We start from the raw sequence: 15,700 nt of genomic DNA on the forward strand, positions 1-15,700 counted from the left end.
CAGGCATTCTTTGCCTGGCCGTTGTGTGTCTGTGGTAGGCCTGGAGAACACACAGCTGGGGAAACTGAGCTAGGACAGTGGCCAGGATTAGAGGTGTGGGCAGGGCTTCACCTGCACCAGCTGTGAGCCAGGGGCCTCAAAAAAGGAGCCTGGCAGAGGTGTGCCTCACTCTAATAGTCTCCGATGCAGGCTGTCCTCTTTGCTGTCAAGCACACTGTCTCCCCACTGCCTCTGTGTAAGCTGCACCCCTCTCTGTAAAGTCCTTGCTGCTTGGTTCCTGTCCCACAGCCATATGCCCAAACCCCACCCATGCTTCCAGTCCACAAAGCCGTCTTAGTCCCCTTTGATCTGGCTCCTCTATGGGCCTCTATGATGACAAATACCACGTCCTTTCTTGTGAAGTAACTCTTTCCATTGCTTCTTACACACTACGGTGGTTACAAGCAGTGCTGCCCAAGTTGCGGGCCCTGGTGCAGCACAGCCTGCACAGCTGGGAGCTGATGAAGGTGGGAACGCACAGCCCTGTCAGAACCGGGCCCCACGTGTGCTCAGAGCACTGGGGTGGGGCCGGCAACTGTAGTAGCAAGCCTGTCCAGGGGTCCTGGGGTCCTCGCTCACATCCAAGCTAGTGATGCAGCTCCCTTGAGGATGTGACCTGTGTCTCAGGCACCAGACTTACCCCCAAGGGTGGCATGGTACCTGCACCACAGCAAGCAGCAGGATTCAGAAAATGTGCTTTGGTGAATAACTGGAGTACCTTCTGAGTACAAGATACCATCCCCCACACCCCACCTTTGTTATCTCTGCAGCCCCATGAGGATTTGACATTTTCACCCGTTTTATCCCCACCTTATAAATGCAGAGACTGAGGCTTACAGAAGTTGAGCCTCGTGCTTAGGGTCACACAGCTAAAGAAGGGAGGAGAAGCACCTTGAACCTCCTGAATTGCCTCAGCAGTTCCTCCTCTGACAGTTGTCATCAGAGTGAATCTCATGTTAGCCAAAACATTAGTCAGGGTCTGTCTTCTGGTTTTCTGAGTCTTCTGGTCTGTCCAGTGACTTATTTTTAGCTTCCAAAGAGCCCTGGGCGGTGCAGGGCAGGCAGACAGCACCCACAGGATCTGGAAGGTGCTGTGCACATGGGGCGTTCTGTTGCTAGTGCCAACGCAGTGACAGGCCATGGCTGCGTGGCTCAGCGCAAGGCTCTTCCCCTGGAGTTTTATTTAGCTTGCACAGCTGTAAAATAAGGGGTTGGGTGAAATGAACCAACATACTACATTGCCCGTCAGTTGTAAAAGGTCACCTCTGTCATCCTAGGCCCAGGAAGGCGCAGCAGGTGCACTAGACCAGCAAGGGCTGGAAGGCCAAGATTGCTCGGCAAGGGGCACTTGAGTGACCCTGGTGCAGTTCACCATCTCCTTTAGCTCCCTCACACCCAGAGCCCCCACATGTGTTGGGAGTGAGGGGTGCACGCACGAGGCCAGCTGCCAAGTAGCTGCTACTTTTCCCACAGGCCACGGGAACTTCCCTTACCTCTGTGGGAACCTGAATGACGTTGTGGTCAGCCCCCTCCTGTACACGTGCTACCAGAATTCCCAGTCCATCTCCAGGGCATATGAGCAGTACAGCGCCTCGGCCATACAGCCTATCTCAGAGGAGATGCAGCTTCTACTGACCGTCTACTATCTCGTCCAGCTGGGTGCGTCTCCCTTATGCTTCCCACGGGCAGGGGAATTACCACAGGCGGGAAATGCCACAGCCCTGAGCTCAGACCTCGCTTGGGGCCCTGGGGGACCCCACTGGGGCTGTTGGATGTGAAATACAGGGGAGCTGCTTGTGGCCCCCCAGGAGGACAGCATGAGGGTCTGTCTGCATGCTCACCACATGGAAGGCCTGAGAGGAGGTGGAGCTTGACGGAGACAATTCCAAAACTATTTACTTGCCATTCCTGACAAGGGACATAGCAGGGAATAAAACAAAGATGTGGCCCTCAGTGGGATTCTGTTCAGGTGGGAGAGAGCTGACAAACAGGCAGGAGGTGGGCCGGTAAGGGTGGGCGTGTGTGTGTGTGTGTGTGTGTGTGTGTGCGCGCGCGCGCGCGTGAGTGTGTGTGTGTGCGCGCGCGCGCGCGCGTGTGTGAGTGTGTGTGTGTGGGGGGGGTTAATGTGGGTCGTCAAGAAAGGCCACTGTGAGCGGAGACTTGAACCATGAGAGCCAGGCTTGTGAAGATCTGAGGGATGAGGACAGGTGAGAGCCCTGGGGGAGGGGCAGGAAGGGCAGGTGAGAGCCCTGGGGGACAGGAAGGACAGTGAGGGCCCTGAGGTGGGAAGGGCATGAAGTGTCCAGGCTGGTGGGGAGGCCCTTGTGGCTGTGAGAGGTGTGGTCAGAGAGGAGACGGGTCTCAGGTTACGGTGAGGAGTGTGATTATGTTTTAGACGCATTGAGAAGCCACTGGGATATTTTTAGGCAGGGGGTGGATAGGATCTGATTTTCATTTTAAAAAGGCCACCTTGGCTGCGGCGTGCGCTGGGTGGTGCGGTGATGCTCTATCCTGGGGCCACCTTGCCTTCCTCTCTGCCGCTGCCCCCTCACCTGGGGACCTTCTCACCCAATCTCTGCCCTTTAAAACCAGGAATCCGGTCACATCACTTCCCTGCTCAGAGCCCTTCTGTGGTTTTGTTCCCTGTCATGAGCTCATTCTGCTCCTGTTCCCAGGCCTGGTGACCGGCCTGTTACCATCTGCTCACTCTGTTCTAGTCTGCTGTCCCCTGGGCAACCTCACGGTCCCATGAGGGTGTCTTGTGCTTGCTGTCCCTTCCCTCTGTTGCTCTTGCTCAGGATGTTTGCTACATTGCTCCTTTATATCACTTGGGTCACCGCCTCAGAGAAGCCTGTCGATGTGTCTAGAACAGCTCCCTGTCCCCAGCCCTCTGGGGCCCTCTGTCCTATTCCTTTTGTCTTTTCCTCTGGGGCATCACCACGCACAGAGATCATAGTCTGTGAATGCTTGTCCACTGTGTGTCCTCCCCAGGTAGGAGGCAAGCTCCACGAGGCCGGGAAGGGTCAGCCAGCTCCTTTCCATCTGTGCATGTCCAGCAGAACCTGCAGCAGGGAGAGGTGGAGGGAAGGGGTGAACGTTGGTACAGAGGAACTGATCAACTGCGTCACAGTGGCTGAGACATGGGACATGGGACACTTATAGTTGACTGCTGGGTTTAGCCATCTGGAAGCAGTCAGCAGCTGTGATGAGTGATGTCGGAGAAGGCTGAGGACAAATGCCATACGGGAGTGAGTTAGAATGGGGCAGGGAAACGAGTCCTCGAGTGTAGACAACTCTCTTCAGGAGCTCTGCTGGGTGGTGATGGCTCTGGGGTTCTGGAGGCAGACACGGGCTCAAGGGAAAGTTTTAAAGAAGAGACAACAATGAATCCAGTCACATTCTAATTTGATGAGCTAATTCATCAAATTCTGAATCAAATCAACCCAATCAAAGATGGAGACATAAGCTAATCAGATTCTGGCACAGCCCATTGAAGAGGAGGGTATGAGCTCCTCTTCACAGACTGGGGAGCTGTTTAATCAGGGTGTTCACTTCTGCACAGCTGTGCTGGGAGAACTGGGGGGCCACCTTCCAAATCTGATCTACTTGTGCTCTTCCCACTCCTCACATGAAAATCTGGGACATAAAAGCTGGACAGTTTATCAGAGAGAAAATACACATAGGAAGCAAAGCATTCAATCCTGCTTGTCATAAAAGAGGTGCAAATTGATACATCAGACAAGTATTTCTGTTAATAACAGTTCAAATGATAGTATCCCACGGAGCGGCAGTGCAGTACGATCAGCACTGTCTCCACCGTTAACGGGGCAGACAGACACGTTTGGGCTATGTGGAAGCAGCTGATGGCATACCATTTGCTGGCTCTGTAGACCCAGTTCTGAGAATTTAGACAAAGCAAGTGACTTTCTCTACATAAAGATGTGTATGACAGAAGTCTTTCTAAAGGTGAATATTTGGAAGAAATTAAAGGATCATCAGCAGAGACCTTGCTAAGTAAATGATGATGCCTCCATGTGACGGGATGTTATGGACACATGGTCAGTGCTCTTTATGAAGATAGAAACATCAGGGAAACCTCATTGAAGGGTAATGGTTAGGAAAGAAGGCAAGACCAAAGCTGTATGCCCACAGGCACTACAGCTGCTTAGAACCTGTGTGTGTGCCTGTGTATTTATACACACATGCAGGTATGAACACAGAGGCGTCCAAAACACGTACACATGTTTTAAGAAAAAAACTGTATTAAAACTGTAATACTCAAGTCACGTTTGACTTCTGCAATTACAAGAGGTACAAGATACAACATATAAGGTAACGTCATCAGTATATGCTATTATAATTTTAATACAGTTTCTTCCTTTCTTAAAATGTGTATACATTTTCTTGGCACCTTCTGTCTACATAAAGACAGAAATAACCAGAGGTCGCTGCAGGTCTATCAGGATGGTGAGATGATAGTAGATTTGATGCCTCCCATGTTCCCAGCTGTCCCGGGCACTGTTCAGTAACAGCTGTCATTTAGGCTGCGTTACTGTTAAACTCGCCTGGCTGTGGACCTCACACTTTGCGTCAGGCCCCCTGCCTGTGTTGCAGCAGCGGACCAGGTGCCCCTGATGGAGGACCTGGAGCAGATCTTCCTGCGCTCCTGGCGTGAGTCGCACCTGACCGAGATCCGGCAGTACCAGCAGGCGCCGCAGCCCTTCCCGCCCGCGCCCGGCCCCGCGACACCTGTGACCTCAGCGCAGCTGCCCTGGCTGGCCAGCCTGGCCGCCAGCTCCTGCAACGACAGCGTGCATGTCATCGAGTGCGCCTACTCCCTGGCCGAGGGCCTCTCCGAGATGTTCCGGCTGCTCATCGAGGGCAAGCTGGCCAAGACCAACTACGTGGTCATCATCTGCGCCTGCCGCAACGCCGCCATCGACTCGTGCATCGCGGTCACGGGTGAGTGCGCCCTCTCCGCAGCGTGGGCTGGGGTTTGCGTAGTGGGTGGGACCTGCGGTTCGTGCTCTGTAGGTGGCCCCAGCGGCGGTGCCTGAATAATGTCCTGGTTACAATTTTCTTAATGTCCTGAGCTGCGAGGGCTGCAGTTCCTGTTTCTTCCCCTCCCAGACTGGGGTCAGCTTTGGAACCTGAAAAGACCTGGTTGAAAATCTGACTCCACCGTGTACCTGGCACTGTGGTTGATCCCTCAGGCCAAGACTGTGGCCCTAAGTTTCTTCACCCTGTAATGGAGATAAAAACGGTGACCTTGTTACACCTTGTGTGGATTCATGAGCCAGTTTACTAATTATCAGAACACTCCCTGAAGCCCTGCTGAGCACACATCCTCGCCTTGGCTGGGGATGTACTGGACTGGGCTTTCATGGAACGTCTTTCAGATGGGGAGGCAGAGACCAAACACAGAGGACTTCAGGCCCCTTAGACCTTGTCATCAAAGAGTTTATGCTAATTCTCAACAGAGGTCCCAGGGAACGTTATTGTTGTCTTCCAGGAAAGTACCAAGCCCGGATTCTTTCTGAGAGCCTCCTCACCCCAGCAGAGTACCAGAAAGAAGTCAGTTACGAGCTGCTTACCGGGAAAGTGGACTCGTTGGGGGCCTTTTTTAGCAGTCTCTGTCCAGGTAGGCTTGTTGTCAAAGGCTTACATTGCTGAGACAGAAATCGGTGCCAAGGGAGCGTCACCTCAGCCCCGTTCTGCCTGCGACCTGCTGGGGCTGGCTCTGTGCACTGCCATTTACGTCTTTTCTTGCTCATGGCATGGTTTCTGGCTGTCTGTCTCCTGCTCTGGCTGTAGAGTTCTGGTGGTGGTTGGGACCTGTGGGGTCTGTCTTTGAAAGACACACAGGACTTCGTGCCTGTTCCTTTCGACCTTTCCTGGCTGATCACCCCTCCCTCTCTGCCCCTCTGAGTTGCTTGGTTCCTCATCTCCTGGGGACACTCCTCATGTGTCCAGTGCTGCAGGGCCCTTCCCCCTTCCTTGCCTCACCTCTCAAGACTCATCTGGTGTCCCCTAGAAAGTGGGCTGCCCCTTGCTTCCCAGGTGTGCTCGGAACCTTCCTCTCTGCCCTCTAATATTTCTTTCTTCCTTCTTCCTGAGGCCCGGCCCTGGCTAGTGAACTCTCTTTGTTCATGTGTCTGCATCCTCCTGCCAGGACAGGCCACGTCACCTGTACGTCCACTACTGCGGGCTGCGGGACAGTGCCTGACACATGCTAACTGTTCCGTAGATGTCTGCTGAACTTCACGGAGATGGAAAACCCATTTCTGGTTATTTTCTATGTTTTGGGCAGAGGGTGACATTGACATTTTGCTGGACAAATTTCATCAGGAAAATCAAGGCCATATTTCTTCCTCCCTCCCTGCCTCCTCTGTCACTAAAGCAGGATCCCTGGATGTCAGTGGAGCCCCTGTGTGCACAAGTGAGTGGTGAGAGGAGCTGCTGAGGGTGCTGGGCGTGCCAGGCAGGGGACCGGGAGGGACACAGGTGTGATTAGGGGGGGTGGTGGTAAGGCTACAGGTGTGCTTAGGGGGTGATGCGTAGGAGGAGTATAGGTGTGCTCAGAGACTGATGAGAGGGAGGGGCGTACACACCTGGGTTTGACCTGGGGCAGCAGCATCCGAGGTTGGGGGCTCGAGGTAGCAGTGTCAGAGGCACGTGCTTTAGTAAGGGCATCTCTTACCAAGTAGTCCTGCTGCCTAATTTTACATTTAGTCTTTATTGACAACAATCTCATTTTATCCCCAAATTGTACATCTTTATACTGTTCCTGCCACAGTGCATTTCTCTAAGCCGATTTCCTGCCTGTAAATGCATTGCTGACATTTTTTTATTCATAACAATTTCCTGAAGTGCTGTGATGGTTTCTTCCTTTCTGGAGAACTTGCAGCACTTTTCCAAATTCGAATCTCAGCGTCACTTCCCCTGGGATGGGCTCCTTGCCCCACCAAGCAGATCAGGTCACTGTGACCTCTGTGTTCCCCAAATGTATGATTTGTACCTTTATTGTCAAGTGAAGAAAGTTGTGTAAAGTGACTGCCTGGGGCCTGAGAGCAAGCACTTGGTGAATGAGTTTTCTTCCCTGCCCTGCTTGTGCATGAGTCTGTTTCCTCCTGGGCCTGGGCTCACTGATTCCCCAGCTGAGGGCTGAGCATTGGCTGTCTGTTCTTGGCCTCACCTGGCATTCTGGGGTCTGGTTCCAGGCTACCATCTGGAGCCACATGGCATTCGGCCGTTCCAGTTGGCAGTGGCACAGAAGCTCCTTTCCCATGTATGTTCCATTGCGGATTCCAGCACTCAAAATCTGGATCTGGGATCCTTCGAGAAGGTGGACTTTCTAATTTGCATTCCACCATCAGAAGTGACCTACCAGCAGACTCTATTCCATGTCTGGAATTCAGGTATGCAGCCTTTTTGAGACAAGCTGTGTCGCCTGCTTGGAGAAGCTTCGATCTGCCTAAATTCACACTTGGATGTTAACATCATTCTTGTCTGTACAGTGAATAGAGCAAGTATTATGGCTCCCGTTTTGTAGTTTATGAAACTGATCCTCAGAGACAGTGACTTGCCCAAGATTTTAGAACCTGGTGAAGGTAAAGCCAAGACTTAAAATTTTTGCTATGCCACACTCAGGCTAACTACATGTTGGCTGCCATTTGGCTGCCACTGAGTGCGTTTTTCCTGTTCTTTCAAGAGTGTTGTGTTCAGATGTGAAACACACAGAGAGTCAATGTCTTAACTAACAGGACTGGCTCTGTAGTGTAGGGTAGGGCCCTGTGGTGTTCAGACTGGGGTCCGCTGTGCCAGGAAGCTGGTGAAGCTCAGCCTGCCTCTGCCCCAGCTCCTGTGCAGAGCAGTTATATGGCTGTCACCTATGGGGGCGTCTCCTCCCTGCTGGGTGTGTCCCCAAAGCCTCAGGCCTCGCTGGGTACCTGCTGTGTAGGAAATGCTCATGTCTGAACAGATGAAAACCAGCCAGGGTGTTTGCGGGGTTACTGGTGCATTTTTTTGCAGGGGTTTTATTGGAACTTGGCCTGGAAAAGGAGCACGTGACCAAGCAGAGGGTAGAACAGTACGTTCTGAAGCTGGACGCAGAGGCACAGACAAAATTTAAGTCCTTTCTGCAAAACTCCTTCCAGAATCCACATACGCTTTTCATCCTAATCCATGACCACGCCCACTGGGATCTCGTGAGGTTAGAGTGACTTGGTATATGACAGGTTGATGTGTCCCTTCTTTGAAATGATATATAGGAATGTTACTTGGGGCTGAGGATACAAGCCTTGATAAGATGGCTGGTTCCAGGGCTCGGTATTCGTAACCACATGCCATAGAGGTTTTCCAGGATCTCAGAGCTGAACGTTATCTCAGGGATCATCTAGTGCAACCTCTGAAAGTTACCCCTGTGGAAACTCAGAGCTGGAGCAGGGAGGCATGTCAGTTGGGGTCACGGGGTGGGGCGGGGCGGGTGTTGACAGCGGCAAGGGGCCTAGAGCCCAGGGCCCTGAGTCACTGCCTGATGGACTCTGTAACTTGCTCAGCAGCAGGGAGCCTTGCTGGGAAGCGGAGTGGGGGGGGTCCTGATGTGAGCAGCTCAGCCCAGCCCCTCCCTGGGATGGCTCCTGTGGGCCCTAGTACTATGGTCACTGCTGGCATCTGCCCTTTTTGGAGGCGAGTTTACTCAAGTAAAATGAATATAAACCTAGGTGACTTTCAGACAGGAGTTTGGCAGGGTTTCAGTGGTTCACCAGGATTGTCTCTGTGAGACTGGCCTTGGGGTTGTGCATTTAGATAGTGCCACTGATGCAGGTGAGGAAGGAGAGGCTGGTGGGCCAGATCACGGAGGAAGCCTTTGATTGTCACAGACTCAAAGATGCTTGTGGCTGGCCAGGCCTGAGGGCTCACCAGGGAAAGGGTATACGATCTTGTATGGGCTTGGGGAAAGTGGACATTCTGAAATTCTAGAAAGAGCTGTATGGCGAATATGCCTCTTGGGGGGAGGTTTCTCAGAGTGGTTTCCTGCCATCTGAAAGGTTATCACTGATTTCGTTTTTTCCTCGCCCCTGGATTTATAGAAGAGAACGCTAAGGCTGCTGACTCGCTGATCCACGGAGAAAGGCTGTGCCAGGCCTGCCCTCTGGAGCCTTTGTCTAAATACTTTCTAGTCTTTTACTGCTGCCTTTTAAGTCTAGTATAGAAGTTACCTTTTTATATCTTCTTTGGCCCTTTCAAGGTCAGAAGGACTTTAGGGGAGAGAATCTAAGGAGATAAATACACAGTCAAATTAGGCCAAAGGTGAAAATGCAATTCATCTTACACTACTGGCTACGAACACCGTTCCAGAGGAGCCCATGGATTGTGTACCTTGTAAGAAATCCCCTATCGATGCTGTTCCCCAGGTGCTGTCCCCCAGGTGAAGGTTTCATAAGGTTTGAGTATCAGGGGGAGTCCCTGACAGGTACCTGAAGTCTAGTCATTTTTTTGTTCGTTTGTTTCCTAGTAATGGGCAGAGCCATAGTCTTCAATTGTTGGCAGAGTTGAGGGTTATTTATTCAACTGTAATTCAAAATTACAAAAAACAAGATTAGTAATTCCACCTATTGTTTCTCCTTTCCTCCCTCAGTAGCGCTGTTCATAATCTCTATTCTCAAAGTGACCCATCTGTGGGCTGGGTGGACAGATTGCTCAACTGCAGGGAGGTGAAGGAGGCCCCCAACATCGTGACTCTGCACGTGACGTCCTTCCCATATGCACTGCAGACCCAGCACACCCTCATCAGCCCCTACAATGAGATCCACTGGCCTGCGTCCTACAGCAGTGTGAGTGCCGCAGGGCTGGCGGGCCTTGGTGCAGCGTGATGCTTGAGTCTGGAGAAATTATGCATAGTAAAAATCTATATCAGCTTGGTTGGGGACCAGGGGTTCCAGCTTCTTGGGTCTTTGATTCAACCCAGGATTAGATTTAAGCCCTTCTTTGTTTTTTTGGGAACCTGCCTGCATTGGCTTCTCCGTCTCAGAAGTTGTGGAGCAGTGGGGTTGGTTTGACATTTCTCCTGGGGCTGTGGCTGTCTGAGCAGCACTCTGAACATTTGCTCTCACGGCCATGGATAAGGCTGTTGGAAGATAGAGTCTCTGAGAGTTGTGGGCTCTGGGCTCTGTGTGGAGTCGCTATAAGTGTATCCAGAAACCTTAGGAGTGTCTCGCTTGTCCTGTCTCTGCATCCTGAAGCAGCAGAGTTAAAAATCTCCTTCTTTAAACCGAGCATACATCCTCAAAGCCTGGTGAGTTTTGTTTGAGTTTATCACCTGGCATTGTCTAATCAAAACAGGACAGACTAACACAATTCTGATAATCTGAGAATTCTGGGTGGTTGGATTCTAGCTAATTACACAAGGAATAAACTTAGAATTTGGAGTGCCTCACAGTCATTTAAGGAACTTTTAAAAATAACTGATACTTGGGCCAGGTGGGCACAATGGCTCACACCTATAATCCTTTGGGAGGCCGAGGCAGGAAGATCCTTTGAGCTCAGGAGTTTGAAATCAGCCTGAGCAAGAGCAAGACCTCATCTCTACTAAAAGTAGAAAAATTAGCCAGGCATTGTGGTAAGTGCCTTTTGTCCTAGCTTCTTGGGCAGCTGAGGCAGGAGGATCACTTGAAACCAGGAGTTCGAGGTTGCTGTGAGCTAGGCTGACACCACGGCACTCTACCCTGGGCAACAGAGTGTGACTCTGTCTGAAAAAGCAACACAAAACAAGAAGCCCCCAAAACTGATGCTCGGCTTTCCCCTGGTAGACTGAGAATGGGTGAGATGATAGCCTGTGTTTATGAGGCATTTACCATGAGCCAGGAGGCCCTGTTTGAAGCGCTTTGTGCTATGAACGCCCAGAGAGGCCAGTACTAGGAAGAGTTGCGATTTACAAATGGGAAAAATGGTTGGGCCACTTGCTAGAGGCCCAGCAGCTAGAAAGTGGACCTGGGATGACCTAGGCCACTGGCTCCAGGGCTCTGCCCTTAACCACTGTGCTATTTGGGGGTAGAGTTCATACGTTTGTATTTTTAATAACCTTCCCAACTTTGGAATTTAAGTCAATGTGAATAAAATTGGCTAGTAGATCAGTGTGTCTTTTCCTATTGATTTTTAGGAAAAGAATGTAAGATAACTGATATAATTGATTTACCTATCCTAAAACTAGCTTAAGACTGTGGAAAGAAGCAATTTTAACAAAGAAAGTTGTATGTAAAAATAAAAGATAAGATTAATCTCCTTCTTGGTAAAGATGTTGGGGCTAAATGAATGGAAAACTCTTGACTGATGGGGATACATCCTCCTTAAAGCATAGGGGGGATGCTCTTTGCTCTGGGTCTGCAGATAAAAGAAATCTCTAAAATGCCATCCATAGTCAGCACAACTTAGAAGAAGATGCCAATCCAGGTTGTCCACAGGTCTATTATGTGAACCTCTGACCATCCCTGTGAATGCAATGTCTGAGCAACTAATACTTTTCTCTGTTTTAGGGAATGGACTTATATCATGAAAATAAGAAGTACTTTGGGCTGTCAGAGTTTATTGAATCTACGCTTTCAGGACACAGCCTTCCCTTGCTCAGATACGACAGCTCCTTTGAGGCCATGGTCACTGCATTAGGAAAAAGGTAGATGTCTCTCTTGGAAGGTCCTGGAAGTGCTCAGTATCCCCGTGTTGGCTTTTTGTGTCTTACTGCACACTGGCTGCCTCCGTGTGCTGAAATCGTTACCCCTGGCGGATGCTAAGCCCTGCATTCTCTAGCTTCTAGAAAGGGACTGATTGCTTTATCATAGTTTGAAAAATGCTGGTGTGGTTTTCCATACCCGAACCAATCTACTGGGGCCGGCAGGGTAAGGACGTGTACAAACATAGCAGCTCCCTTGGGAATTCAAGGTTTATTTCCTAAGACATTATAGTTTTCGCCTCTAGAATTTCATTTGTGTATTTCTTACATCTCCACTTAACATGTTCACTCTTCCCTCTAGCTTCCTAAACATATGGAACAGAGATGATTGTGTTAATGTTTCCGTCTGTTAATTCTGTCATCTGCGTCATTCCTGGGTCATTTCCTGTTCATTGCTACCCCCTCTCCCCACATTTTGGGTCATAGTTTCCTGCTTCTTTACATACCTGGTAATTTTCTGAGAGGATGTTGGATATTGTGAATTTTACCTTGTTTGGTGCTGGGTATATTTGTATTCCTAGAAATCCCTATAAATCTTGAGTTTTATTAAGTTAATCCTTCCAGGTCTTTCTTTTAAACTTTGTTAGGCAGGACCAGAGCAGTATTTGATCTAGAGCTAACTTTGTCCATAACTGAAGCAAAACCCTCTCAATGGGTGTATTGGCACTGAGGTCTTCCACACTGCTTGTGGGAACAACAACTATTTTCAGCCCTGTGTGAGCTTGGGACATTGTTAACTTTAATCCACTTACAACCACAGGACTCTTTTCTTGGCCTTAGGCTGTTTCCTTACCCACATGCACTGATCACCTCTGCGGGTCTCTGATGTTCCATCTCTGTGCAGAACTCTCCTATTTGGTGCTGTGCCCTGTGACCATTAGCCTTGGTTCCCCTGGACTCCAATTCCTCTCCTCAGGAAGACCACCACCCTTTGCCTGGGTCCCTTTTTCCAAATACAACCCAAAAACTTTTTCCAGGCAGGAGCTGGGAGCTCACCTACTTTGTTTCATATAGTTCAGGATCCTTGTTTTTCACTGCCCCAAATCCCATGTCTCAAAACACTGTTTTTCAGTTGTTTCATGTGAGACATTGTGTACAAGTTAGACATGACTTTATTTATTCCTACCAAGGAATACAGTGATATATAGTGACCTGAGTTTCTTCTACACTGGTTTCCTTGGGGCTGGTTTCTGATGTGTGGGTGAGAGTCACCCCAGCAGTGCTTGTGGTTGTGGCATCAGCCACCACCTTTGTGTAGGGACTCTTTTTTTCTCTCTCTCTTTTTCTTTTTTGAGACAGTCTTACTCTGTAGCCCTAGTTAGAGTGCCATGGTATTGTAGCTCACCGCAAACTCAAACTCTTAGCCTCAAGTGATTATCTTGCCTCAGCCTCCCTATATCTGGGACTATAGGTGCCTGACACCACACCCAGCTAGTTTTTTCTATTGTTAGTAGAGACGGGGTCTCACTGTTGCTCAGGATAGTCTCAAACATCTCAACTCAAGCAATCTACCTGCCTTGGCCTCCCAGAGTGCTAGGATTACAGGCGTGAGCCATCGTGCCTGACCATTTAGTTATATTTCTAATAACTCATTATAATTGAAATGAACACAGTGACGTGTGTTTAGAACTGTGTCGTCATATCTGGGGGCAGTGGTTGCTGGAGGCTCTCTTCCATCCAGTGGAAGCCTGGGGCAAGTTAACTACCTCCTCGGGGGTGATATGGACCGAACAGGATTTATGTCACTCATTTATCTGTTCATTCATTGAAGAAATATTTATCGAGCAGCTACCAAGTGCAAAGTGCTAAGTAAAAAACACAGAAGAAGCAACAGCGGCAACAAACATGATTTTGTTTCTCCAGGAAAAAACAAAGGAGTTTATAATTTGGTTTCTAAGGAAGATTTCTATGTGGGATTTCTAGCACCCAGCTTCTAAAGGCAGCTGTTGGCCCAGCTCAGCGGCTCATGCCTGTAATCCTGGCACTCTGAGAGGCAGAGATGGGTGGATTACTTGAGCTCAGGGGATGGATTTTTGTTTTTTTTTGGAGACAGGGTCCCACTTTGTCACCCTTGGTAGAGTACTGTGAAATCACAGCTCACAGCAAGCAACCTCTAGCTCTTGGGCTTAAGCAATTCTCTTGCCTCAGCCTCCCAAGTAGCTGGGACTACAGACATCTGCCACAATGCCCAGCTGTTTTTTTGTTGCAGTTTGGCTGGGGCTGGGTTGGAACCCACCAGCCTGGGTATATGGGGTCGCTGCCCTCAGGGGATAGATTAAGCTCAGGAGTTTGAGACTAGCCTGAGTAAAAGCAGACCCACATTTACTAAAAATATTAGAAGAACTAGCTGGGCATTGTGGTGGGCACCTGTAGTCCCAGCTACTAGGGAGGTTAAGGCAAGAGGATCACTTGATCCCAGGAGTTTGAGGTTGCTGTGAGCTAGGATGATGCCATAGCACTCAGGGTGACACAGTGAGGCTCTGTTTAACAACAAAAAAAAGCAGGCTGCCCATGGTAACTCATGCCTGTAATCCTAGCACTCTGGGAAGCAGAGGTGGGTGGACTGCCTGAGCTCACAGGTTCAAGTCCAGCCTGAGCAAAAGCAAGGCCTACTCTAAAAATAGTCAGGCATGGTGGTGGGTACCTGTATTTCCAGCTACTTGGGAGGCTGAGGCAAGAGAATCTCTTGAGCCCAAGAGCTTGAGGTTCCTGTGAGCTGTGACGCCATGGCAGTCCACCAAGGGTGACAAAGTGAGACTCTGTCTCAAAACAAAACAAAACAAAAAGCAATTTATAAAGGCCACTGTTCCTATTTCGGGAGCTACCCGCTCCCAAGCCACAGTGCCTTAGTGTTGGTAGGCAGTGCAGGGCAGGGTCTTGGAAGGCCGTGGTGGGTCCGCGGCACAGGCGCGGCCGTCACGGGCGTGGTCTCTCTGTGTTCCTTGCAGGTTCCCCCGCCTGCACAGCGCGGTGATCAGGACCTTTGTTCTCGTGCAGCACTACGCGGCCGCGCTGATGGCCGTGAGCGGCCTCCCGCAGATGAAGAACTACACGTCGGTGGAGACGCTGGAGATCACGCAGAACCTGCTCAGCTCCCCGAAGCAGTGCCCGTGCGGCCACGGGCTCATGGTGCTGCTGCGCGTGCCCTGCTCGCCGCTGGCGGCCGTGGCCTACGAGCGGCTGGCGCACGTGCGCGCGCGGCTGGCGCTGGAGGAACACTTCGAGATTATCTTGGGCACCCCCAGTTCCAGCATCACTGTGGGGAAGCACTTCGTGAAGCAGCTCAAGGTAGGTGGGTGCTGAGCACAGGGGCGGGGTGCATCGTATAGCCTGAGAGCTACCCAGGGGACCACAAGAGGGAGGGAGGAGGAGCACCCAATTTCTTAACTGAGCCAGTGGCCTGGCCACCCTGCCTCCCTGCCTTCCTGCCTCCCTGCCAGGGCAGCTGCCGCCTCCCCCCACCTCAGGTTGCCTGGCCACTCCTGTCCTCTGGGTGGCAGCATGGTTTCCGTTCTTCCTGGGGTGCATTTCTCCTCCTCTGTGTTTAGCTGAGAGTGGTGTCAGCTCCCTGTCCTCACCTCTGACCCCCAGGGAAGCCTCCTCCCTAAGCCTGCCTGGGGTCGTGCTGATCCCTGCCTGTCACCCAGCTCCTCCCCTGGAGGGTAGGGCCACCCTCACAGATCACTACCCCACAAAGCCTAGCTCTGTGCCTGGCCCAGAGTGGATTCTCACTGAGCCTGCAGGTACAAGAATATGCTAAAGCCTTAGAGAAAGAATATGGAATAAATGAATGGGAGCCACCAGGAAACAGGAAAAGGCATTAGGATACCTGAGGACATACACTTTCTTCCAAAGAACCAGCCAGTTAACAGATACCGCTGGGCTGTGGGTAACAGTGGTGTCACGGGTGGTGGGCTTATCTGCAGCATCAAG

At 50.7% G+C, this 15,700-nt stretch overlaps 1 protein-coding gene across 1 annotated transcript in view; it reads left to right on the forward strand.

The window, feature by feature from the left end:
* The window catches only part of GREB1 (growth regulation by estrogen in breast cancer 1), a 65,385-nt gene that overhangs the window by 23,081 nt on the left and 26,604 nt on the right, over nt 1-15,700 (forward strand). Inside the window, exons 9-17 of the mRNA XM_012803692.2 lie at nt 1,513-1,698; nt 4,654-5,001; nt 5,552-5,680; nt 6,350-6,478; nt 7,260-7,457; nt 8,071-8,251; nt 9,680-9,875; nt 11,574-11,710; nt 14,716-15,055. Coding sequence (XP_012659146.1) covers nt 1,513-1,698; nt 4,654-5,001; nt 5,552-5,680; nt 6,350-6,478; nt 7,260-7,457; nt 8,071-8,251; nt 9,680-9,875; nt 11,574-11,710; nt 14,716-15,055 — 1,844 coding nt within the window. The remainder of the gene's footprint in view (nt 1-1,512; nt 1,699-4,653; nt 5,002-5,551; nt 5,681-6,349; nt 6,479-7,259; nt 7,458-8,070; nt 8,252-9,679; nt 9,876-11,573; nt 11,711-14,715; nt 15,056-15,700) is intronic.

This window comes from Otolemur garnettii, unplaced genomic scaffold, assembly GCF_000181295.1.
Source record: "Otolemur garnettii isolate 467f Iridium unplaced genomic scaffold, OtoGar3 scaffold00022, whole genome shotgun sequence".
Lineage (NCBI taxonomy): Eukaryota > Metazoa > Chordata > Mammalia > Primates > Galagidae > Otolemur > Otolemur garnettii.